Source organism: Accipiter gentilis, chromosome 15 (genome assembly GCF_929443795.1).
Source record: "Accipiter gentilis chromosome 15, bAccGen1.1, whole genome shotgun sequence".
Classification (NCBI taxonomy): Eukaryota; Metazoa; Chordata; class Aves; order Accipitriformes; family Accipitridae; genus Astur; species Astur gentilis.
In genome coordinates this window covers 12107236-12131874 of record NC_064894.1, presented here as the reverse complement: position 1 = coordinate 12131874, position 24639 = coordinate 12107236, and the positions used below count along the sequence as shown (strand labels likewise).

The window sequence follows — 24639 nt, the reverse complement described above, 5'->3', positions numbered from 1 at the left end:
TATACTTCATATAGTTTCAAGTCACATTTTTGTAGGAGACAAGTTGTGATACAGTAGCATTTTCACAATAAAAATTGCTACTTCTGGCTCACTGGTGCTAATGTATTAAAAAGTATCATTCCTACTTTAGTCCTTTAACTCTCTAAAAGGAAAAATTTCTGGAATACACCAAACTGATTGTGTCTTAGAACACATGTTAATTGTAATTTTTCCTTATTTCACTTTTTAAAGTGGAGGAATGGAAGAATTGAGACACATTTGCTTGACTACATGGATTTAAAGCAGCATGGTGACTTCACTATCAAGTAATGAGTTTCTTAAAATTTGGCTTAATTGTGGACATTAAATGATTTGAGCTTAGTTAAGGAACCTGTCTTTTCCCCATCTTTTCGAGCCTCTGAAGTTATTGTCTACAAATTTGCTTTCTATGATGTGACAACATTACACTGTATAATGTTTGGGATTCGTTAACAGCCTTATTTTCAAGCTGATCAAATATTTATTGAACATCAGTGTGTCTCTATTCTGATCAAATTACTGAACCAGGCAAAAAGCTGCTGTTTAGTGAGGACTGTGGCTCTTTGATTTTTCAGGTGGTTTGAATCAGTAATTTACAACACTAAGCATTGAAAGCAGCATTTATTATTTTCTTTTATATTTAGTTAAAAGAGTTGGGGTTTTTTAAGGGAGGAATTTGCTTTTTTTGTCATCATCTTTTAGTTAGGGCATCATGGCCATCTGTCCATAGTCAGACACGCAGGTTGTGTTGGGTGAAGGACTTGCTATAACATGTGTAAACTGTTCGCATGAAGTTGGAAAGCGTTTGGATCATGTTTTGGAGTGGTACAAACTTTGCAGCCATTTTGTGTTCTTATGTATTTTCCATTCAGTGTTTAGACTCTTCTGTTTTCTCTCAACTATGAAAATGCCTTTCACAAATGACAGGTGTTTGGAAAGTACTAGTGTTTACCCAGGAGTTGTCTTTTAGTCTGATCACTCTTAGGAGTACTTAAAAATCACATCTCTCTGTGTTCCCTTTATAACAACAGGGACAATTGACTCATATTTATAAAAAACTGCCTGCTTTAAAATTTCAAGAGTTTATGCAGAAATTATGCAAACATCTACAGGAAAGAAAGAATTTGACTTGTTTTTCTAAAGAATAAAGGAATCCTAATCACCTTTGAGACACTGAGTGCCATTGAAGAGATTCCACGAAAGCATCTTTTCTTAGCAGAATCTATACAGTCAAGTTAAATGCAACACATCTTTCCCTTGCTGACCTGCATTTGTCAAAATTTCATCTATTGCATTCATTGATAGAAATTTCTTAGATGCCTCTGAATTCTTCAGACTCTCCAAAGTTGATCAACCAATATAATTTATACCTCAGTTTTAGCATCTCGTTGTTTTACTGCCTTCTTATAATCATTTTGTGCTGCTCCTAAATGCATATTTTAAGCACCCAAGTAAGTTTCTCAACCTTCAGAAATAATGAGCACTTAAACATTCAGTTCAGTGGCTGCTTAATACAGTTTTGTAGGCTTGAAAGCCCTGCATATAAATAACTTTTCCTATGTGGTCAAAAACATGAGTTGTTTTTTTTATAAAAGGCATTCTAGAAATCTAAATAAGTTGTCTCAACTGGGTTCACAGGTATCAGACATTCTGTTAGTAAGACTGAATTTCTCCGAACTATTCATAGGAAAAATGCTTTGTCATGGGAGCAGTCACAGTTATGTTTCTAATTGGAAACGGTTCGAAAAGTTCTCATCCTTAACAATCATGGTTAGCTCACATTAGTCCCATTAGCTCTTACAAAGCTAAATAATGTTTTCTAGGCTGCAGAATTATGGTGTAGAACTTGATTTTAATGAGGCTGATTTTTCCTCTGTGATTCAGCTGTTTCTTTGTGAAGCTGGTTCAGAGTCTTTGGATGTACGCAATGGGTGGCCAAGTGGTACTTTGTGAACGGTACAATGGTTGTCCTAGGAAGGAGATGCTGGACAAGGGCCGGACGGGATGACAGTGATGATAGGGACAGTGATGGTTATTTCTAGCTACTTAAAGAGTGGAGCCAGGCGAAAACTAGTGTGGCCAGTGTCTGTGGGACAGCCAGGGACCCTTCACATGCTCAGACCCCAGTGAGAGAATTTCTAAGAGTTCACTTTCTGACTCTGAGGTATGTGGAATGTATTTGGCAGATCCTGACCTCTATACAGATTTTGGTGTGTGACAAATAATCAGTTGGGCTAGCTCTGATGTATTTCAAATAACAACCAAATATGGTGGTTTAATGCAAGAGTAAACAATAATATTTTTCTCTTACTGCCTGATAATTTTTGGTCTTAGTAGATAGTATTGTCCTGGCGTTTTTTCCATTGTCCATTCCAGATTAACGGATTAATTTAGTCTCTTTTTCTGTGTATCAGTCTTTGTAATCACGCACCCTGTTGTTTGAACCTGGAGGCTTTTACTCTTGGACCTTATACTCCTTTGTCTCCTAGATCATCAACATGCAAAGTAGCTTTCCCTGTGCATATATGATGGGTAATCTCTGAAGCTGATTCACTGATCACCAGTGATCACCACCAACCTCCATAAATGCCATAGTGTACAACACAGTTTGCCTTCACCTTTGAGGATCTGAGTTAGGGATGAGTCCACTACTCTCAAAGCAGTCTCCTCAAATAACCTGTTTGCCTCAGACTTCAATAAGAAAAGCTGGACTTTCTGCTCCTCAACCAGGGAGTGTTGTGGTCCTGTGATCAGACTAATAGATCTCTTTCTTCCAGTTCTCAGTGTCCTGCTCAGTATACGGCAAGAACAAGCATTAATCACATTTACCCATCAATGACCAAGACATTTCTGGTGCCACATTCCCTTTTGCTTAGTTTTTACCAGGCAAAGAAAATAGTATACGTGGGGAAGAACAAGAGGTATGGCAGTGATGGTCTGTGAGGAATATGGGGAGGGTGTAAGTTGTATGGGTGCTTTGAGGAACAGAAGGAGTTGGAACTGTGAAGGGAAGCTGGAAGGGACAGAAGGCAGAATACTTTAAGAAGCTAAGAGTTGCAGATTAATTGCTGGTGGGATAACTTATTTCCTCAAGTCGAATTTAATGTCTTGTGTTTGGGCGTTTTTTCCTTCTTTTTTTTGGTGCCAGATAAAGAAGTATGTTATAATGCAGGGTTTTAATTATAGGGTTTGGATTTTTTTTGTGTGCATTTATGGTCGTAGTCTTACTATTTCTAACTTTGCCAGCAGACTTATCTATTTTCCCAAAAGTTCAGTCATGTAGGCCAACCTGGATCATTTGGTCATCATTATGATTGTGCTTGAATACAGCCAAATGTGGGCTGTATATCTAGGAGCAAGTGTATTACAAGTGTATTAAGTCCCCGCTAAAGGCGTGAATCATAGAATGGTTTGGCATGGAAGGGACCTTAAAAACCATTTAGTTCCACCACCACCCCCACCCCCCCCCAAGCCCCATCCAACCTGGCCTTGAACAGTTCCAGGGATGGGGCATGCACAACTTCTCAGGGCAACCTGTTCCAGTGCCTCACCACCCTCACAGGGAAGAAATCTGAAATTAATTATTTCAGCTAGTTATCAACAGCTTTCAATGCACTGCAAAAGAATACAAAGTACATACACACTTTCTTTTGTATACTGCTGTATATGTAAGCATTGAAAAGAGTACTGTAATAGTAGGTTAAGTTCTCTTGCCTACTCTTCTAAAGGCTTTTGTGAAATTACACAATGAAGATGTGTACATTAGCCAACTTGAATATTAACCGTGCAGTGAGACTGAGACTTAGTCATTTTATCTTAAAAAAGGGGCAGTAATTACATGGAGAGCTGGGCTTCAGTCTAAACCAAGGCATTAACAAGATTCAGTGTAGAAATAAGCCTACATTTTTAAGCACAAGTGTAATAAATGGCTGTGGTAACCTCCCTAGATTTATGTTGTGATTTCTTCATCAGTTGGTATCTTTCATAAAGGTGTGCTGCAATTTGAATAGGAATTATAAGCTTGATATAAACATTATTGTAGTATGAATAGGAATTATAAGCTTGATATACACATTATTGTTTGAGTTTCTCTGTCCTACATGCAACAGAGCTGACTCAGTGAGCCTAGTAATTGTTTCCAGTTTTAAAAATCTATGAATATACAATTGAGTCAATGGTTGCCTTTCATCTTGTGGTTTCTTGATCCATTGATGTGACTTACATAATCTGTCAACAATGTTAGCAGCTTCTCTTTTTTCGGCTCATCTCTCTATACGGTCGCCTGAAATGATTGAGTATAATCGGTCCTTTTGGTTCTCTAAAATGATCTAGGGTCTGTAGTGCAAGAAAATAAAACCACATTTGGGGTGATCGTTCTGTCTTTATGTTTACACAGCTGAAGGCAAACTATTAGATTGGGTAGGGCAGCAGCTGCCCTATGGATATTAAGAGGCCTCAGAATTAAGTAGAGCTCTTCAGAGAAAACATTTAACCATTTTTTTGAGAGGGAAAGAGGAGCAGATTTGTTGTTGTTATAGGTTTGCAGTAGTTAACTTTTTCCTTTCAAGTGAAAGCTTTAGCATCATTTTGAATACAAAGTTACTTGTAAACAATTTAATTAAAACACAGAAGAATACTGGTAATGGAAATGGGTGGATTTTGCAACAGAACAAATATTTCTTATTGTTTGTGAACCTGAAGCATTCTAGAGGGTTTTTTAAATGCTTTTAGTGTCTTCATCCTGGTAAGGAAGTCTAACTAAATATCAGGATATCATTTATGTAATAATACAAGTTTCTTATTGGTGTTAAAATATGAAATAGCAAGGTAACTTCCTTGAAATTTAAAATTATTAGACAACTAAAGAAATATATTTAATATTTATATTTCATGTTTAAGGATACTTAATTGCAATTTATTGCATTTTCAGTGTGGTTAAATGCTAATGTCATTTCCAATGTGGCAAAGACACCAAAAGAACTCCAGCAGATTCCCAGTAGCTCTCTTGGTTAACCCCATCCCCTCCTACCCCATCTGCCCTCACTTCCCAGTGGTACTCTACCTGCCATACCTCATGGGCAAGCACAGTTCTTCTTCAAACAAATCTTCCCTGAGCCTTTTGTGCCCTTTTTTCAACCTTCTTTCTGAATTGGTGTGTGCCTGTGACGCCAGCTTAGCAGCTCTCTGGATATCTCGTGGGTCTAGGTCTGACCAGTTTACTGGGGGGAGGTTACGGCTGACAAGTAGCAGCACTGTGCCGTTTAGGAGAAAAGAGCGGGCTGGGTTATTTGCTGACTTCCCGTCATTTGGAGGTGGAAGGAGTGAGGGAAGATGTGGAGGAAGGGAAATGTAAGGTGGCCTGTGTTAGCTGCTGCTGCTGCGCTTCAGGAGGATGGTATTTCATAAGGGTTAGGGAGGTAGAGCTGGCTGATCAGGCTTTGTAGCATAGTAAGGCACCCGTGTCAAGGAAACCTTCTCTTCCTCCTCTTGATGAGGCACGAACTTCTCTCTTGGTCATCCCACCACCTCTTCCTTTTCAGTCACTAGGAGAAATGAACCATTTGTTTTGTCTAGCCTTTCAGCTGAAGTTACTCAGTCTTCCAGGTGGGTGTCTTCACGGTGAGTCAACAACACCCCACAGCCCAGACTGCCTGCCCGGAACACAATCCCAGAAACTAACCCCGCTCTTCCTCCTACAAAATACTAAGCAGCAAAGTCTATCCCATGTGAAAGCAGCAGCTCTTTGGAGCGAAACTTCATCCTCATTATGGGCTGATGACATCCCCATTGCCCAGACTTTCAGCTTTCTGCTGAACCACCCATTGAATGCAAATGCTGAGAAGATGCATGGCTTTAGGGAAAACCAAAGCCTGTGTGGGAGGAATATCTGCAGTAACAAGAAATGTGTCAGCAAAAGTTCAGATAATGGAACTTTGCTCTCTGAGGGCCAGCCTTTCTCTTGACCTGTAGGTAGAGGGAAAAAGAGTTGCCCCCTCTATGGGCAGCTATGGAGGAAGGGGGCAACTAAACTTAGTACTTTTGGGACAGGGCAGGGGATTTGGGTTCAACATGACTGGCAACCCATCAGTTTGCCCTGCTGTGCTAAAATGGCCTATCAGGGTCTAAAAAAACCACCCCTACCTGTGGCTTGAGTGGACCCACTTGAGCCTGTGGTGTTGAGCATGAGGTTAGGAATTGATGAGATTCGGCAGCCTGAGAGGGATGCCAGACGATGTGCTTTCTGTTAGGCTGTCTTCAGTGATAATTCTGCATCCCAAGGTGTTGGATGTGCACCTGAGTTTTAGGTTCATTATTGTGCTCTTGCCTGAAGTTCAAGATCTCCGTAATAGGGGTACGTTTGCCATGCTACTTCTGACACATTTGTTGTCCCTGGCCTTCATCCTCTGGAGCTAAGGTGGTACTTATTGATAGTGCTCTGGTACAATGCAACACTCCAGAGGTGAGTAACCTCTTGACTCTGCCAGTTATTCTGCTGCTGGAGAAGCTCTTGGTCCACTAGCACAGGCTGACAAGTACTAACTGGCCAAGCTCAATCTTCTAGGAGACTGAGGTGTTTGACATGGCTATTGGGAGAAGCCCTGACTGAAATGAAAGGTTTTGAAAAAGAAAGGAATGATGAAAAGAAAGGAGCTGGGGGTTTTCCAGGAGAGAATGGCCACAGAAGGTAGGGCATTTATTTTAATAATAGTAATTAATAACAAAATAATAATACAATAATACAATAAAATAATAATACAAAGATAGAAGAAAAGTTGGGTAGATGCTGAGTGAGTAGCAGAGCTGTAAAAATTTGAGGGCTGGGGGTTCATAGCCAACCTGAAGGCGCTGACACCATTATTTCTTTAAAGTAGCATTTCAGGATGTTGCGGGATATCTTCACAGCTCAGGTTCATCTGTGGTAGGTAGGTTCTACATAGCTTTGCCTAGGTACAGCCTTTGCCTTGGGCTTTAGTGTCTGTATTGTGGGGTGAAGTGCATTAGGTGTGTCTCTGAAGTGAAACTTCAAGTTTGGTTTTATGTAAATGGAATCCAATTTGCACACACCAGAGCTGTCCAGCTATCTTAATCAATGTGTACTAAGTACGAACAACTGGGGGCTTTGCTTTCAAAGTACATCACTTTTGCAAACTAAAATGCTAGTGTAAGTGCACCCAATATGGCTGCTAAAAGAACAAGCATCCAAAGAGAGATTACAGCTATGTAGAATAATTTAAGTTGGAATGGACTTCAGGAGGTCATCTAGTCCAATCCTTTAAAGCTATTTGAGGTAGTTTCTGATTTGCCAATGTACATTTTTGGTGTGGAGTTCTAATTTCTGTGGTTAGACTAGGTTGAAAGGTTTCAGACTGAAGCATGAACTTTGTATTTGAGATGATAAGGGACCTGATAAGTTTTAGAAGTAGTCGTGTACATGCCTATTTGTCGGGGGGTGGTGGTGAGGATATCATTGCTATGAATACTATATTTAAAATGCTAGGGAGTAGTTTGATCTCAGACAGATTGCTTCACATTTTGTTTTGGAATTAGAATATAGAATAACTTCAGGCAGAACAGGTCTGCAGTATGCAATGATTCATCTAAGGTGAAGTTTTCACATACTTAACAAGCAGAATTCTTGTTTGGCTCCAGCTCATGTTTAAAGAAATTGCTTTAGCACTTAGCATTCAAACTTAAGAACTTACTACTGCTGTTATCATGTGTATGGACTCACCCGTTACAAAAATTAGTCTCCTCAGGGATTATTAATGTGGCCTTTGGTCGAATTGTCATTGTAAGCTAAATTTCTGTGAATTTCTGTCTTTTGTGGTAACAGAAGAAGTCTGGGGGCTGTAAAACTTGTTCCTGATATAGGCTTTGAAATCTGATTGCTTATCTAAGCCTTTAACTGCTTTGGAAAGACACAGGTAAATTGCCTGTTACTTTTACCAGGTGCTCAGTGTTAACAAATCTGCTGTGAATGGTGTTATCTGACAATGGTCAAAACTAAGTGTAATAGTAAAAAATGTATTTTTATTGCCATCACTTTCTAGGCAAAATCTCTTTGGCTAACTTCAAGTGTGGTAGAGATAATTTTTCCTCAATTTTTTTATTAATGGGACAAAAATGTTTAGCTGAGGCTTGTTTCACACTGTGCTGGTTCTAGAGGTAAAGGCAAGAAAGATAACTCCATCTTAAAGAACAAATCCTCCCCCACTCCCCTTCAAGCAAGCCAGCCAATTAATTTTATAATTAAACTTGAGTCAAAATTGTGGAACCAGCAGTGCAATTACAGGTATGCAGATATATCCTGTCAAAACATTGCTTTTCATTACTGATCTTGGAATACTTGTTCCTGTCTGTTGTGAAGTTCATTTCGTATTGACTTTTAGGAGAGTGTAACTTGTCAGTCTTGGAAAAGAGTTTGAAAAAATCCTATAGTAGATCCTATGTGGAATATATATACACAGGTGCCTAAGCATATGAGGGTAGAAAATACAATGCCAATTAAAAAAACTGAGGGTGAGGCAGGTGTCATGGAAGATCAGGGAAGAAGTAAGGCCTGTAAGCTTGATGTCTGTGCTGGACAAAGGAGTAGAAACTATGATAAGGAATACAGTAGTTTATACCTGGGTAGACATGATACAGTTGGGGAAAATTACGTGCCTTTTTGAAAGGAAGATTACACCTCTCCAACCAAGAGATCAAAAATCATTTGAGTAGGAGCATATGGTATTCTCCACTAAGACTTCCAGAAAGCCTCTGTCAAAGTTTCTAACAAAAACCTCTTGAAACTAAAGCAGATGTGGCACTTAAAGGAAAAGGTTCTTGCACAGGTAATTGGTTAAAAAGTAGGTGTCAAGGGATGGGGTACTGTTCAATCCTCACCAGGGAGGGGAGTCACCTGTACTGTGCATAAGCAAGTTGGAAAATGGGATGAACTATAAAGTGACATTTTCTTGCTGGATTAGCAAGGACTGGTGCTAAATGTGGGGAATTATAGTAAGCCCTTACAAGATTGGGTGGCTGAGCGATAAAACAGCACATAAACTTCTATGTAGATAAATGTAATGTACATGGAGAAAAAAATTGTAACTGCACATGTAAAACGACAGCATCTGAGTTGAGTGTATTTGCATGCATATAGAAGCATATGAACCCATGAGTAGCATAGAAGCAGTGGGGTTTGATTGTTCAGCATCTCTCAATATGAGCCCTAGAGAGTGCAAGTCTTTGAAACCAACAAAAGCTGGTTCAAAATAAACAAAAGGTGGTGGTTTTTCTTGCAGTGCAGTCAGGCTGTGCATGAAACATTGTGCTGCAGGCTTTTACAGCTGGTAGAGGTTTACATGGTCTTACTGGGGAGCTAGACGAGCTCATGCAGGGGAAACTGAAAATCACTATATGTAGGAATCACATTTGAATCACATCCACATCAGGCAGTCTCTGAGCTTGAAAATGGGTAGTCTCTCAGAGAGTAGCAGTAGAAAATATCATATATGATTGCCCTGTTTTTCACCTTTCCTGAGCACATGCTGTTACCAGAATCAGGAGATTAGAGCTCTAGTGAGGCCATTCTTAGGTTGTTATATAGATCGGATGCAGCTCTTCCTCAGGATTTCAGTGCTGTGACTCAGAGAGGTTGGTTCTTTCTTTTCACGTCAATAGGAATTCATTTCCTAAAGGAGCATCTAGCGTTGTCAGGGTTTATGTTGCAGGCAGAAGTAAATAGAAATAGGACAGAGTCTGCAATCCTCAGAAAAGCCTTTGGTCCTCCTTTAAAGGCCTTTGAATTTTCTCACATTGCTCAGAAGAAATCTTGATCTTTAGTTTTCAGGATGGGGCATGTATGTTTCAATTCTATTATCTGTTCCTCCCTGTCGTGGTTTAACCCCACACAGCAACTAGGCAGCATGGAGCCCCTCGCTCACTTCCCCCCCACCCAGTGGGATGGGGGAGAGAATCTCTATCCCAGCCAAAACCAGGACACTCCAGAAAGTAAGACTCCTGTTCATGGTTGGGAGGAAATGTCACCGTAGAATCATAGAATGGTTTGGGTTGGAAGGCACCTTAAAGATCACCTAGTTCCACCCCCCCTGCCATGGGCAGGGACACCTTCCACCAGACCAGGTTGCTCCAAGCCCCATCCAACCTGGCCTTGGACACTGCCAGCAAGGATGGGGCAGCCACAACCTCTCTGGGCAACCTGGTCCAGTGCCTCACCACCCTCACAGGGAAGAACTTCTTCCTTACATCTCATCTAAATCTACCCTCTTTCACTTCATAAATATTTACTTATTTATAAATATTTACTACTCGTGAATGCAGAAGCATTCCAAATTTACCTTTTGACACAAAATATGGGGCGGTTTTTGACTGATACAAAAGAGAAAATTTCCTCTGTCTTGAAGACTATTAGCCTGTCTTTATCTTCTTTTTAAAGGATTGATAAGGATGGTTTGGAGCCATATGTTAAACCATCTGAGATTGTTTTCTGTCAATTAGATTGGATCTAGTCTTAGTAGCGCATAAGGTCTCAAAAATATGACCACTGCTTAAAAAGAAATTGATTACTTGAGTATATATTAATAAATCCATCATTGTAAACGTTCCAGTAATCTTGCTTGGAAGATATTTGCAAGTCAAAAAATTAGAAGCCACGCCACACAGAGGCTTAATACAAGATTTTAGGGTTTATGTATGATTGACAAATGTCGCTTTTATGGAATGGTTGAAGACCTCAATTGTGCTAAAAGACTAAGAGAAACCATTAAGATGAATCTTCTGTTCCTTACAGCAAAATCCACACCTGTTCCAACAACTTCAGCTACTCAGCTTTACCCTGTGTTTCTTCATACCTGCTGTAGCAGCTGTTTCATAAATTAAATTTTCATTGTCTGTGGCGAAATTTGTCACAAACTGAAGTGTTCCCCATAATTCTTCTTTGACTTAAGTAGTAAATACCTAGTAGTAGTATTTGTCTTTGGCCAAATTAGAAACTGCAGATGAGAGACAAGATAATGTCTTTGTGAACGCTGTATTTTGTCCTATTATTCCTGGGACATATTTTTTATTAATAAAAGTTATGTAGAATTTAATTCCATAATCTCTCTATATCGGGTATAAGTACAAGCAAATGGCAGGAAAAGTTAACTGAAAAAGGAATTGCAGTGCCAAACTAGCTTTATCATAGTTCTCATACTCAATGCACACAACCAATTGAATATATAATAAAATAATAAATACTTTTTGTAAAATTGAATGTAAATAATTCAGAATGTATTTAAATACATAATGTGTATATAGAAAAATGATATATAAAGGTTATGATCTGAAAAGCTTAAATGCTTTACTGAGCATCATACTTTGTATATTCTGTTTTATCTATTTGATATCAGTTAGTATGTATAGCACGAGTCCTTAAATGTTAACGCCATGCTGCATGATAGCAGATTTTTTGTTTGGGAAAGTAGAGGAAAGAACTGAGGAACAAGATAAATTTCATTACTATAAGAATTTAAAGTGAGATCCTTGGGATTTTAACATACGTCTGGCGAATGGAAAATAACCAGAGAAAGGAGGGAGGGAATAGCAGGATGGTGGCAACTAAAGGAATATTTCTTTACTGCTGAGAGATTTTCTGGCTTTTGTAAATTGCTTAAAAAATACCTTTCTAAATCCCATTTTGGAAAGGTGTACAGGCAACCACCTTTCTTCAAATATCTGCTGATGTTACAGCATGGAAACCATATGAAGGGGAAACAGGGTGGCAAGTAAAAAAAGAAAAAGCCCATACTTTCATGACGTTACTAGCACGCTGTATCTTACCAGTTTTCTGATTCGAGTGAAACAAGGATGTTTGCTTTGGTTTGGCAAGAGTTCCAGATGTGAGGGACCATTGAAGAAAGTTGCTTTCCAAGGGTCAGTTTTCAACTAGAAGATAGCTGGGAAGGAATACAGTAAAAGATGTGGAAAGGAAGCAGGCGTAGATAAGAGGTGTCAGAAGCAGCTCCTGTATGTTGCCCTAAGGACAAGGATAAATCATTTACATTTTATTCAGATGTTGAGGAGAAGATTGTGGAGAAATTCAGTGCAGAGCTGTGCATGATTAGAATAGTAAGCTGGGCAAATACTGATGTTTGGAACGGGTTTTATAATGCCCTCAATGGGAACCAGAACGGAACGCCTGAAGCTGTCCCTCTCAAATGCGCTAAGGGCCGTGATCAAGAAATAAGAGAAGGCACTCTAGCCAGCCACTTTCAAATTCCAGAAGAAGCTTTTAGTAGATTATTTTTGTCATGTGTAGCAGAACTATGGCTAAAAATGTTTGGAGCTAATTTGGGTTTCCTTTATGTGAGCTTGCCTTTACTTACTATCTAGTAAAAGGCACACACCATCTTTTCATCAAGAAATGATAAGCAAGATATGCTGCATTTATTTTGGAAAGAATAACTTCACATTCTTAGATTGGAAAACAGAAAATTCTTCATCTGCTTTTGTCACTTTAGATCTAGAACTGTTAGGTTTATCCTGAGCAAATTTTGCATTTTGCAAATATTTAAGACAACATGGGTGCAATGTGATGCTAGTGATCACTGTGTTACCAAAAGACACTGGATGTTCTTGGGGCTTTTTTAGGTAAAATTGCGTAAATTTTCTCATTGTGGATTAATAAATATCTAACAACTAAAATTGCTCATTCTGTCCATCTCCAAAGGATTCTTTTACTTTTGCCCTATTCATGTTAATTATGATTTTCTCCATTGCCATTAAAAATATTCTAGTAAGGAAAGGGTTAGCAGGTTGGCTCTTACTATTAGCTGAGGATGAACAAAATGGCAGCTTAGTAAACTGAAGCAGACGATAGAAGAGACCATGAGAAACCAAAGCTCTAATTTAAGAGAAAATTGCTCCTTGCAACTTTTGGTTCAAGTGTGTACCCTTTCTCTTAAGCAACAGGTGTTCCCTTATTTATGTTCTCCTGTATGTCATGATGTTCTTTAATCTTTACATAACTCAAATTCCTTTGGTACGAAAGAACATGTTTCTGATGAGCTTTTGTGACTGCTGGCTTTTTCATGTTGTGTCAGACAACAGCATGGATAACAAAAATATCATTAATAAAATTGTTCAAAAATGTTGAGATGATCTTAGATGTATCTTTTATGTATGTCCTATCAGTGTTTTCATTTGTAACTGTGCTGTCTTATTTTCTTTCATGAAATTTTCCATTAGCCAGTGAGAGATAATGAAGTATGCTAATTTTTATTTCCATTCTCAGCTTTTTATTATATGCAGTAGCTTGGCTACAGTGCTAAGCAGTTTTAAAAGGGAGAAGCAAATAAGCTAGTGAAGCACAACTACCTTGGTGGTAATGGAATTCATTGTTTCAGTCACTAAGTATTGTAATTCATTAGAGACAGCTAATATAGTCTGAAATGCTGAATTGTTACTTTTAAAACCAGTGAAAACCAATAAGCATAATTAAATTGCTTTTTAATTTTCTTCAGAAATACAAGCCTGGTCGATGTGATGATATTTTGAAATGGAAGCCACCCAGCCTGAACTCTGTTGATTTTCGTCTAAAGATAACAAGAATTGGTGGAGAGGGGTATGTAATCTCTTCCCTTTTTTTATAACACTCATGTGACTGTCCTGTAGCAGTTAATCTCTCCTCTGATATTTCTTGACACTTCCTGGGGCTAAGGCTTTCTATATTTTGTAGAATTTGGTCATTGAAAATACAGGCAGCTGTTGTAATCAGTGTTGTACTGAACACAATGGCAGATGCTTATAATGTAAATCTACTCATTCTTAAATTCAGTTTCATAACATTTCTTAAAAAAATTAAAAAGTCCTATTTGGATTTGGCACTACCCCTTATTTTTTTTAGAAAATAGGCAGGCTGTATTATCTTAAGTTCTTACATAAAATAACTATTTTCCATTTTTATGCAACATAACAACAACCTAAGTTTTCTTCCGTTTTAGAATTCTGCACAATGACAAACAGCACTTGTTTTCTTGAAGAAAAACAAAACTTAACATTTTTACTCCACAGGCATTCTTTGGTATTGTCTTTAAAACCATTAAAATCTTAAGCAAAAATAGTGAGTTCTAATGGCAGAAGACATGTAAATCTTTATAGTACATCAGTTCTACATACTATTTGCCTAGTTCAGTCATTGCACATATTAAAGAGGGGCAATTTGCATGTTCAGTTGTGCCAGGGAGGGGAAGGGGAAGATTGAGTCACTAGATTAAAGCTTGCCTTGGAAAAGATTTTGTTTAAAACAAATTTAATTGATTTTTAGGTTGCTTAATGTTTTAACATCTGGGACTTATTTCAACTGACAGTTTGAAATACTGACGTTTAGCTTTTCTTCTTCTTGGTGCCACAGGCAACTCAATATGATTAAACAATTAATTAATATATTGCTTACGTATTCCAGAGAACTAATAATGTTCCATCTAACTTTTAGACATTTGCATGTCATGTTAATGAATATATTTGGTGAATAGAGAGTACCTTAAAGATATGGGGTTTATTCTGCAAAATGTACTCAACTGCTAACTTCTGAGCACTTCATGATGTCTGAATTATCTATTCAGATTTTTGTGTTTGAAAATGCAATATTAAGTCCTCGGTAATAACATAGCTATTTCAGAGAATATACAGTAATATTTTGACTTCAGATAATCAGCTCATTACAAACATTTCAGGTTTGTTTGGCTTTTATTTAAATCACAGAACAGTGTAATATGAAAGATTTCTGTAAAAAAAAATTTACAAATTACCCATTATTTGATAGGAATGTTATTTTTATTACAGTTTTCTTATTACTTCTGCTGGAATTTATAAATATACAGTAGTAGCCTGTGATTCAGAAGCAAAACACAACAGTTTTTCATTTCACATTAAAAAAAGAGTATTTGCTTGATTAGTTATCACTGATTTCAGCTACAAAACTGTCAGTGCTGTTGTGCTAGGTTTAATATATTACATCATAGATTATTTGATCATAACATGAAAAGGCTATAAAATATGAGCCTGCAAAAAACAATTTCTAAAATGTTGGGCAGTTAGTAGCAAGTTATTAAAGAATGCCTGATCCACTGTGGAATTGGAAACACTTTCTAACATTTAGAAAAGTTCTGCTATATTCCAGCTATGTGCAAACAAATAAATTGCTCGTATTGTGGAAATAATTATCTGAGTTAGTCTGTAAATACTGTAAGACTTAAATATGTTAATGTTTGTGTTCCTCTCACATGCACAAAAGAAAAATAATCCTCGAAATCTGACATGTGATAAATAAAATACAATTCTTCCAGATAGGTTTTACTTCATCTCACATAACGGTTGACTGCCATTAGGTACAGAAATGCATTCATCCAGCGAAAAGAAAAGTTAATGAAGTACTGGGTGGAAAATAATAATTTGCCATTGTTGGGAGAGAGGTATTTATGTTAAGTAATGACCTATGAAACAGTAGCTTCTGCCCAGTTAAACACAAACAATGAATGAAATACTCCAGGTTTAACTGCTTTAGTTGTTAATTTGAGTATCCAATTTATCGCATGGTAAAATCTCAACTCATTTGAGGAAACATCAGAATTATACCAATTTTTAAGTTGTTGACTAGAATTTTAAAAGAAACATCTCTAATTTTAGACTGTAAAAAGGCAGTTCCTGAGTTCTGAGCACTACCATAGTAAAATAGTTGATTTGTGATACAACTAAAAATTCTGTTTTGATAAACTGAATGTCTTGCTACTGGCAATTCTAACACGACAGTGTTAGGCTTCCTGCCTGACACCCCCCCTCCCCCCCAAGATTAAAGGCAAGCATTGATTGATATTGGTTTCAACCTTTTAGGTAAAAAAAGTTTTCTTCTTCAGTAATCCAAAAAGAAATCTGGCATGCATTTGATAGCAGAATAATACAGATGTGGTTAAAGTACTGTTACAGAATTTGTGTATTGTTTTGATACAGTTAAGCAATAATATTTCCATAAATAGAAGGTATGGCTTTGTATTGATCTCTATCTATCTATTTCCATAAATATTATTGACAAATATATTACTGACAAATGAGGAGCCAAAGTCAAAGTATTGATCTCAAATATTTGACAGCTTGAAACAATGAGAACGGGGATTGTCTGTAATTTCCCAAGTCCTCTGTTCTGATTTACAGGCTTATCTTTAAATCTTGAAATGCAGATGTATCTAAAGCTGTGCTACAAGTGTGTGTGGTATTGTCACAGTTTACAGCCTAGTCAGTAGTGATACAGGCTGAACCTGTATCGCAAAACTCCAGCCATGCAGCCCTTGTATTTATAGTTCCCTGTTCACTTAAATAGTGAAAAAAAGCTGATAGGAGCATTATTTATTCAGTAGTATGAGATTAGAGCACTGTCAGCTGTTGGACATGTCTTTTGGATAGCATATGTAATTGAGATCCTGAACAATTGTAAACAATCTTGTGCATTTTTCGTGTGAATAAAGGAGTTACCTCTAGGGAGTTTGCCAGATTTTAGTATGATTATTTTCCATCTACCTAAAATTCCCCTGTGTTTTTAGTTGTGCATTTCCATCCATAGATGAGTCTGCAATAGCAATGTTAACTGCAAAATAGCTGCTGTGTTTCACCCCAGATGTAGTTCAGTTACGGATGAATGACCAGTTGTTTTTATCTAGGGTTCAGTTATTTCACTATTGATATCAGAGGCAGTTTTGCCATTGAATTAAAAAGAAGCATTGGTTTTTTGATCTATGAAGTACTTTTAGAATGAACTTCCCTATAAAGATGTAGACTGCATAACAAAGAATAAACATGAAGAAAAAAAAATTAGAAACTATTGCATCCCAAAGAAAGGCAGGGTTTCTGTAACCTCAGTGACCTAATCCTGACACTCCTGTTCAGTGTGCATATTTGAAAGAAATTGCATTATTGCACCTTAGTGAGTTACAGCTTATCAGCTGAGCCATGGTAATTGTCCCCTGTGTATTGTCATAGTCCACCCTGTCCAAGCATCAGGATGATGGTTAGATTAACTCTCTTTATGTTGTGTTTGCAAGAATTCCACTCTCAATCTCTTCTCATCATATCAATATTTTATAAAAAAAAAAAACAACAAAAAACAAAAACCAAAACAACCAACAACTTATTAAATCAGCTAAACAAGAGAGTACTTTGTTGTTTATCTCCGGTGAATCACATCGGCTGAACTGCAAAGCCCTCGCATGATGCGTGCTTTAAAAAGGTAGACCCACTTCCTGAACTTCTCTATCATTTCAGATTTACTAAGATAATGGTCTCACAACAGCACTATGAAGTGGAGCCCTTTGATCATACCACAGTATCTTGTATTTTTCCTAAATTACAATGATACTCATAGAAAATAAAATAACAGGGACTGAAGCACATCAACTGTATTTCCAAATGACCTACGAGTTAAATGACCTTATCAGAAGAGAATGTGGAGGACATTTAATAGCTGTGTGCAGTATCTCAGTTATATTAGAGAGGACCGTTTTTAAATAGTAGAGATGCTTTCCCAAAATGTCTGACTCTAAGAATATTTCTTAAAAAAATAAAAACCCCAAACCAACTCTGAGCCTTGTTTAAATGTCACAAATATCAACTGAAAATGTCTACGTAGTGCCAGATTTGTGGTAGCTTTCAAAACCAGAATTTTGTAAATGTCCATGCTTCCTTTTACAGTTTTTTAATTAGTCTGTGTAAGTCCCTTTAATTTTATCTGAATCAGGCATGCTAAAATCAAATTAGAAGCAAGGCTTTGGTTTTATTGGCTTTGAATGAATATCTTACTGGGTCAATTTTATACCATTTAAAATCACAGACTAATATAAATTTTATATAGAACCTCGAAGTGTTGGAAAGAATCAAGAATTTTACTCATCTTCTAAGAGAGAAATAGTAATAAAGGCTTGTTTCTTTAAAAAAAAAGTTAGTGATCTGAAGTAGACATGAACTCTTTGTTAGTAGCAAGTCTATATTTTTTTTTATTATATCCATGATTAAGTAGACCACATGGGGAAAAAACCCCAAACGAACAGTGTTTAGGCAAAGTTCGGTTTAGCTTGGGCATTGTCAAGTAATAAAAAGTGGAAGATAAAGTACAATACATTCAAGGACAGCAGGGGCTTCAAATCTTGACAGCAGGGGCTTCAAATCTTGGATACTCTGGTAATTACAAATCAACAACCAGATAAAGATATCATGACTACAGGCAAGCGTCTGTTTTCCTTTTGTTAGATGTGATGTTGCCCTTTTTGTTCTGTAAATTAGAAAGAGCTTCTGGGGGGGTGAGGGGTGGAGCGGGGAGGAAAGCTGCAGCTGGTTCAGAATAACTGTGATGTTCTTGATTTGTTCTCATATACCTATGTTGTCTGCCACAGGGTGGCTTACTCTTTTTGTAAGCTGGTCTTCCTCACGCTTCTGCTTTGAAAAAAAAATCGGTAACTGGCTAAAAAATCATGAAAGTTAATTGAATCAGCTAAGGTCTGCAGAAGTGACATGGTAGTTTGTTTGGCCCGTGTTTTGTTGCTCCCTCTTCTCTTTCCATTCCCCCTTTTATGTGATCCAGAAATTGTCGTTTTGGCCTGTGAGCTCTTTGCCTTCTCACCTGTTTGCAGAATGCCTGTTGTCAAAGAGCACAAACTTTTTCTTATGTGTGCCATCCGTCACAGAAGGGAGCTTTACAAATAGTACCCAGGCGATAATAATCCCATATTCCTCTAGTCTCTAAAGATCACATTCAAGATTGAGGCTGTGTTGCTGGTGAGTACAGTGGAGTTATGAGGCAGAATGCAGATGATGTTGCACAGCAATTATGGAACAAATATGGACAAGATGTTGCAAATAGATGCAAAGATGCAGTGTTGGGATGACAGCAGGAGGAGTGCAGGTTTGAATATATTAACTGCATTTATGGTTGTACTGTTGTTAAAGGAAGCATGTGCTTTGAAGTTGCTTCCTTTTTATGGAATCGTGAGAGTTGCAAATGAAAGTAAAGCAGTAATTTGTTTAGTTATTACCTTCAGGCATTCAGTTGTTACCAGAGTAGGTCTTACCAGTTCTGAAGAAACGTCAGGGCAGGGTTATACAAACTGACAGAGGGAGGATGTTATGTGTCGAAAGAACAGCGTGGTGGCACGGGGAGGGGAAGCACAAATACTACCATGGTAGAAATAGGCATGTGCAACTGCCACCATTGGCATTGTGATGGAAACTAGTAGATAGACATTTTACCTAGGTATTAGGCTGTAAGTATTTATGCTATATTGCTTACATGAGGATATTTAAAATATTTTTGTTATGCTTCAGTTTTTAAAAACTATTTTCAAAGTAAGGCTTTGAATCAAACCTCTATTTATACTCTGGTACACTGAACATAATGTTGTACCTTCCACAACTAATACTCAGGATGCTCTTGGAATTTCTAATGTTGGATTTCAAAAACGAACTCAGCCTCATCTTTTTATATGTTCAAGTGGCAGCCTTGGGCAATCTCCATCTGTCAGATAATTATTCTACTTTAGATACTCATTTCTGCAGATTTTTAAAAGCTTTGCCTCATATCATCCTAAAATTATCTATCTGCTTGCAAAATGGAATGTAAATGTAGCCTTGTATGTTTATAGACCCTGTTCCTTTTTCTTGAGCTAGCTGCTACCTTAAAGTAGTCTTTCCAGTTGCTTGTGTCAGCTATCATAGTGATTATCCACTCTGTTAAGGATCCATTTCTATCTGTAAGTAAGATCAAGAAAAGCTCCCAAATACCATATGCCTCTCAAATTTTCTTATCTCCCATGCACTTCTCTGTGCTATTTTACATTTGGATAGATATTTTATTCCTATTTGGCCATGTAGCTGAGATTTCTTGCTACTAGTGAATATGGAAGTTGAGGGCTGATGCCATCCCCAGCTAAACAACCGTAAGGTGGTAGAATCTGAGAGAGGAGCGACAGGAGCAGGCAGTGGAGAAATGATCTTGGGCTTCAGGATGGCTTTGGCTTTTTCAAGGAACAGGTAGGTAGCATCCCATGGCAGGTCCCCTAAAGCGCCTAGAGGCCCAGGAGAGCTGGCTGATCTTCAAGGATGGCCTCTTCAAAATGCATGAGGACATACTTTCCCCATGTGCAGGAAGGCAAGTAGGTACGGCAGACAGCTGGCTTGCTTGAATGGGAAATTCCAGAGTCAACTCACCCGAACAATGAAGTGTATGAAAGGTGTAAACAGTGACAAGCCTCTATGGAGAATATAAAAACAGTGTTTGGGTGTAGAGGGAAGGAATTAGGAAAGCCAAAACTCAGCTGGAGGTGAAGGTAAGTCAAGGACTTCTATAGGTATCTTGGTAATAGAGATGGAGGAAAACAGCGTGCTGCTGATGCAGCACTAGACATAGTGACAAGAGACAGAGGAAGGGCTGAGGGGACACTCTGTTGCCTTGGCTTTGGTCTTGACTGGCACGGTCTGCTCTCAGGCCTCTGCGGTCCCTGAACCTCATGGCAGAGTGCAGGGAAATTAATTACCACCAGCAGGTGAGGAAGTTCAAGTTAGGGACTACTTATCGGGGTACCTGAGGGCAAAACTTTGATATTGGGGCAACAGTTAGCAAGCAAAGACGGCCAGCTGATAGCTGGGCTGCAGCGGGAGCAGACGGTTCTTTGCCTCTGTTCAACATTTGTGAGACTGCATCTGGAGTACCGTGTCTAGTTTTGGGTTCCCCAGTATGAGAAAGACCTCGATGCACTGGAGCAAGTCCAGTGGAGGGCCACCAAGACAGTGAGGGGATTGGAGAACACGACGTACAAGAAGAGGCTGAGAGAAAAGAGTTTCCTCTGTCCAAAGAAGAGAAGGCTACATAATACTTTATTGCTGTTTACTACTCCCTAACGGCAGGTTGTAGAGAAGATGGAGCCAGGCTGCTCAGAGATGCATGTTGAAAGAATTAAAAGCAAAGGACACAAATTGTAAAAGGACAGGAGGAGAAATAGTGTGAGAAAGGTCAAACACTGGAGTAGGCTGGCAAGTTGTGGAGTCTCCATCTTTGGAGGTATTCAAAAGTTAACTGGGTATGGCTGTGAGCAACCTGATGTAACTTGGAAGCTGACCCTGTCTTGAGCATGAGGCAGATGACATGCAAAGGTCCTTTCCAGTCAGAGTTATTTTAAGATTATCTGCAGATCAGATGTTAGTTTGCAAATAATATGGAACTGTTAGGCATTTAACTACTAAATATTTTAAAACATTTCTGTTTTTCTTTCTTCATGCCTTCTTTACTATAAATAGAGATTTTTCAGAATAATTACTGTACCTATATTTAATTTACAAATTGTGGTATTGTCCTTTTAGAGAAGATTTTTGAGCTGTAAAGTAAAATAACGTGCATTTTTCATGAAGAAGATTTTGACATTGTTCTTTATTATATGCTGTAAAGGTTTGCCAGATACACAATTTAAAAACTCTCTAATTTAAGTAGGGGAAATGTCCATCTTCCTTTTGCCATAGCTTGAACAACAGATACGCTGCTCTCAGACTTACTGAAACTCAGTTGTGAACGTATTTTTCTTTAATGCCAATATGCTTAATGTATAGGAGTTATTAGAGAATATTCTTGAACATCCTACTACATTTTTGCATGTAGTAACTCTTCGGTCTCCTTCAGACAAGGAGTATTTTCTAGATTTTGTGAGTATGCCGTAAACCCAGAATATTTTTTCCTCTGTTAATTGCCTACAGTATGAGTTATTATGCAGTTGTTTGAGTTTTTTTAATTTGTTGCTTAATGAGATTTTATTCTTTGATTTCTTGAGTTTACAGACTGGCATTTAAAACCATGTTTGGAAAAGAGCATTAGTATAGAATTATTACAGATCTGAAAACTAAGTAATTTTCCATGGTGTTTGGAATTAAACAAACATGTATTTAAGGAAAAAAACCTCAGGTCAGATGACTTCTTTGCATGCTGTGGTGTGTTTCAAAGAAGAAGAAAGCAAACTAAAAGGGGAAAAGAATTATCACCATGGTAAAGTAGAACAAACAAGCTGGACAGCCAGAGATACTGTACATGTTGTGTACTCTTCACTGGTCTTACTCTGAACATTTTATTATTTCATTTTCTGATAATACCAAACTCACAAATCATAAAAGAACAGATATAAGTACTAAATAATGAATAAATTAAAGATAAAAAAATTTCATGACAGTCATAACTCCAAGAGTACCATTCAGTTTGCTTTGATACCATCAGAATGTTTTGAAATTGGTTTAGGAGTTAGAAGCCCAGCTTTTTGTGTCTTCCTGAATTCACAAGTGCTTCAGAATCAGCAAAACATGTCAACAAAATAAATGACCCTGATGCAGGTTGTTTGCATTTCTTCCATGACAGTGTTATCAATACGGTATGCATGCAATTGTGGGTTTCTAAAACACTGGGAGATTATCAGCAGTTTCACCTTCCCTGTTCGATAGCGAAGAGAAACTCTTGCTATATGCACTTATCTTACAACCTCAGAGACTTTAGAAAAGAAAGTTACATAATTATTTTTTAGAATAATTATCCCATATGTCTGGTTTTGTAGGGATTCAAGTTGTGATGATTGATTAAAAAAAATGATGAGTTCTTAAAAATTAGCATTTTAAGGGACATTTGCATTCTGAGGAAATAAATTGGATTTTTAATATCTGTTACTTTAATGACTTAGGATCTGCCACAGGCTTGGTAATTCACACTTACCATCTTTTTGGCTAACATCCAGCTTGTAGTTTTTTTCTAGGAAAAGATGCTTATCCTATTGTAGAAACACATTAAAATCAGTGAGGCTATAGGTGCATGTATCTGTCTGTGGGAGACCAATTTGCATAATCGAGGTCTGATGAGTCAATGGTAATGAAGAATCAATGTTGTTACCTACCTAAACCAGTAGGGAAAAGAATAGTAACTACTGGGTATGAAGCTTGTGCGCATACTGCGCTTTGACAGGGAATATCTAGTGCTTTGTAAAAAGCCTGTAATAGTTTTAAGTAGAGATTTGGTTCCATCTGACAACAGATGTAAGCATGTCATCCTACTAGAGGATCTTAAAAAGGCCAAAATTCCTTATTTTCACACACTTTTTATGCTTGCTTGCTTTTTACAAAACAGTCTTATGACAGTGAGTGTGAACTACAAACATGGTTTTGTACTGAATTCTGTCCTGAAATCAATTTCAAGGCTTTTATCTTAAACACATGGAAGATATGTTCATTCACAGGACCTACTTCATTTTTAGCATCATTGTACATGTGAGAGAGAAGCCTTTATTTTAACTCTGAAACCCAGATTTCGAAGGTTGTGAGCTGCTTCAGCTTTATATGAAATGAATCAGATTTTTTTTATTTATAACTATACATACCTATAGGCATATGTGTGTGTGTATACACACACAGGTGACAGCTGCTGCTTTGTGTGGTAAAATTAAAAACACAAACAAAAATGTAAAAGAATTCCCTTGGCTGTTATGAATCAAAACAACTCTCCTCTTCTCCTCCTCATGTTTACATGTGGGAACCCTGTCATCCTTTTGTCATAGTTCTCAATTTTAAAGATTATCCATTTTATTAAATCAGACTTTGCTATTTCCAATTTTTAGCTCTTTTCTTAAGATAAGTATATTTCTTAACCGGACAGTCTCGACTTCTTCTTTTTGTTATTTTTCCTGCTTAAGCTATATGGTTTTCAATGCCATGGCTTCATGGTTTTAAGCTAGGTAACTAACTGGTTCTGCATCTGTACTCCACCAACCAGTGTTCCATCGCTGGCTCATGAATGGTAGAAAAGTTGTATATGTCTAACAGAGAAACAAATGCCGGCGTGTTCCTCTGCTTTGTATGTATAGGCTGAATAATTTTTTAATTACCTACCTGCAAAATTTATATATATGGAGATACAAAAGCATGTGAAAAGTATTGGGGGGTTTAGGGACAACTCTAATGTTCCTGAAAGACTAAAAGCATCATTATTTGTAAGCTAGTCATCCTATCTATTGTCAGACTTCCCCATCACTGAGAGATATGATGGTAAGAAATTTTATGTTACACAATTTTAATGAGATCACTATTACATACTCCCCGAAAGCAATGCATATATCTATGTCAGTTTTCAAGATGGAAAGAATGAATTCTGAACTGAAGAGAAAACTCACTCAGGGCAGCATGGTGTGTTGGTAAGAAAAGGACAGTCCTCAGCTATACCCAGCAGATGGCATTTTTCCCCCTTATAACAACTAAATATTTTCAAAGCTATAGTCTTTGGCTATTTTCATACTTAAAGCCTTTTTTCACAAAGTGTTAGAAGATTGGACTGCGAGCAAATACTTATCAGTGGATTATAAATGAAATATAATGTGTATATCTCTAATTACAAGATATAGAAGATTGGAATGAGGAAACAGGATAGTGAACTTAATTATTTTATTTTTTTCTCCCTCAAGTCTGCATATCAAACCCATCATCTCTCACAGATGTTTATAAAAGCACTTCACTCTTTTGGTGAATGTTAAAGCATCAAATCTCAAGTGCTCGGGTTTTTAATCTTTTTACTCAGGAGTACAA

General features: G+C 37.6%; 1 protein-coding gene across 2 annotated transcripts in view; it reads left to right on the top strand.

The window, feature by feature from the left end:
- Positions 1-24639, top strand: part of RNGTT (RNA guanylyltransferase and 5'-phosphatase) — a 187545-nt gene that overhangs the window by 111371 nt on the left and 51535 nt on the right. For both annotated transcript variants that reach the window (XM_049817904.1, XM_049817905.1), the window contains one exon: positions 13527-13627. In XM_049817904.1, the coding sequence (XP_049673861.1) occupies positions 13527-13627 (101 nt within the window). The remainder of the gene's footprint in view (positions 1-13526; positions 13628-24639) is intronic.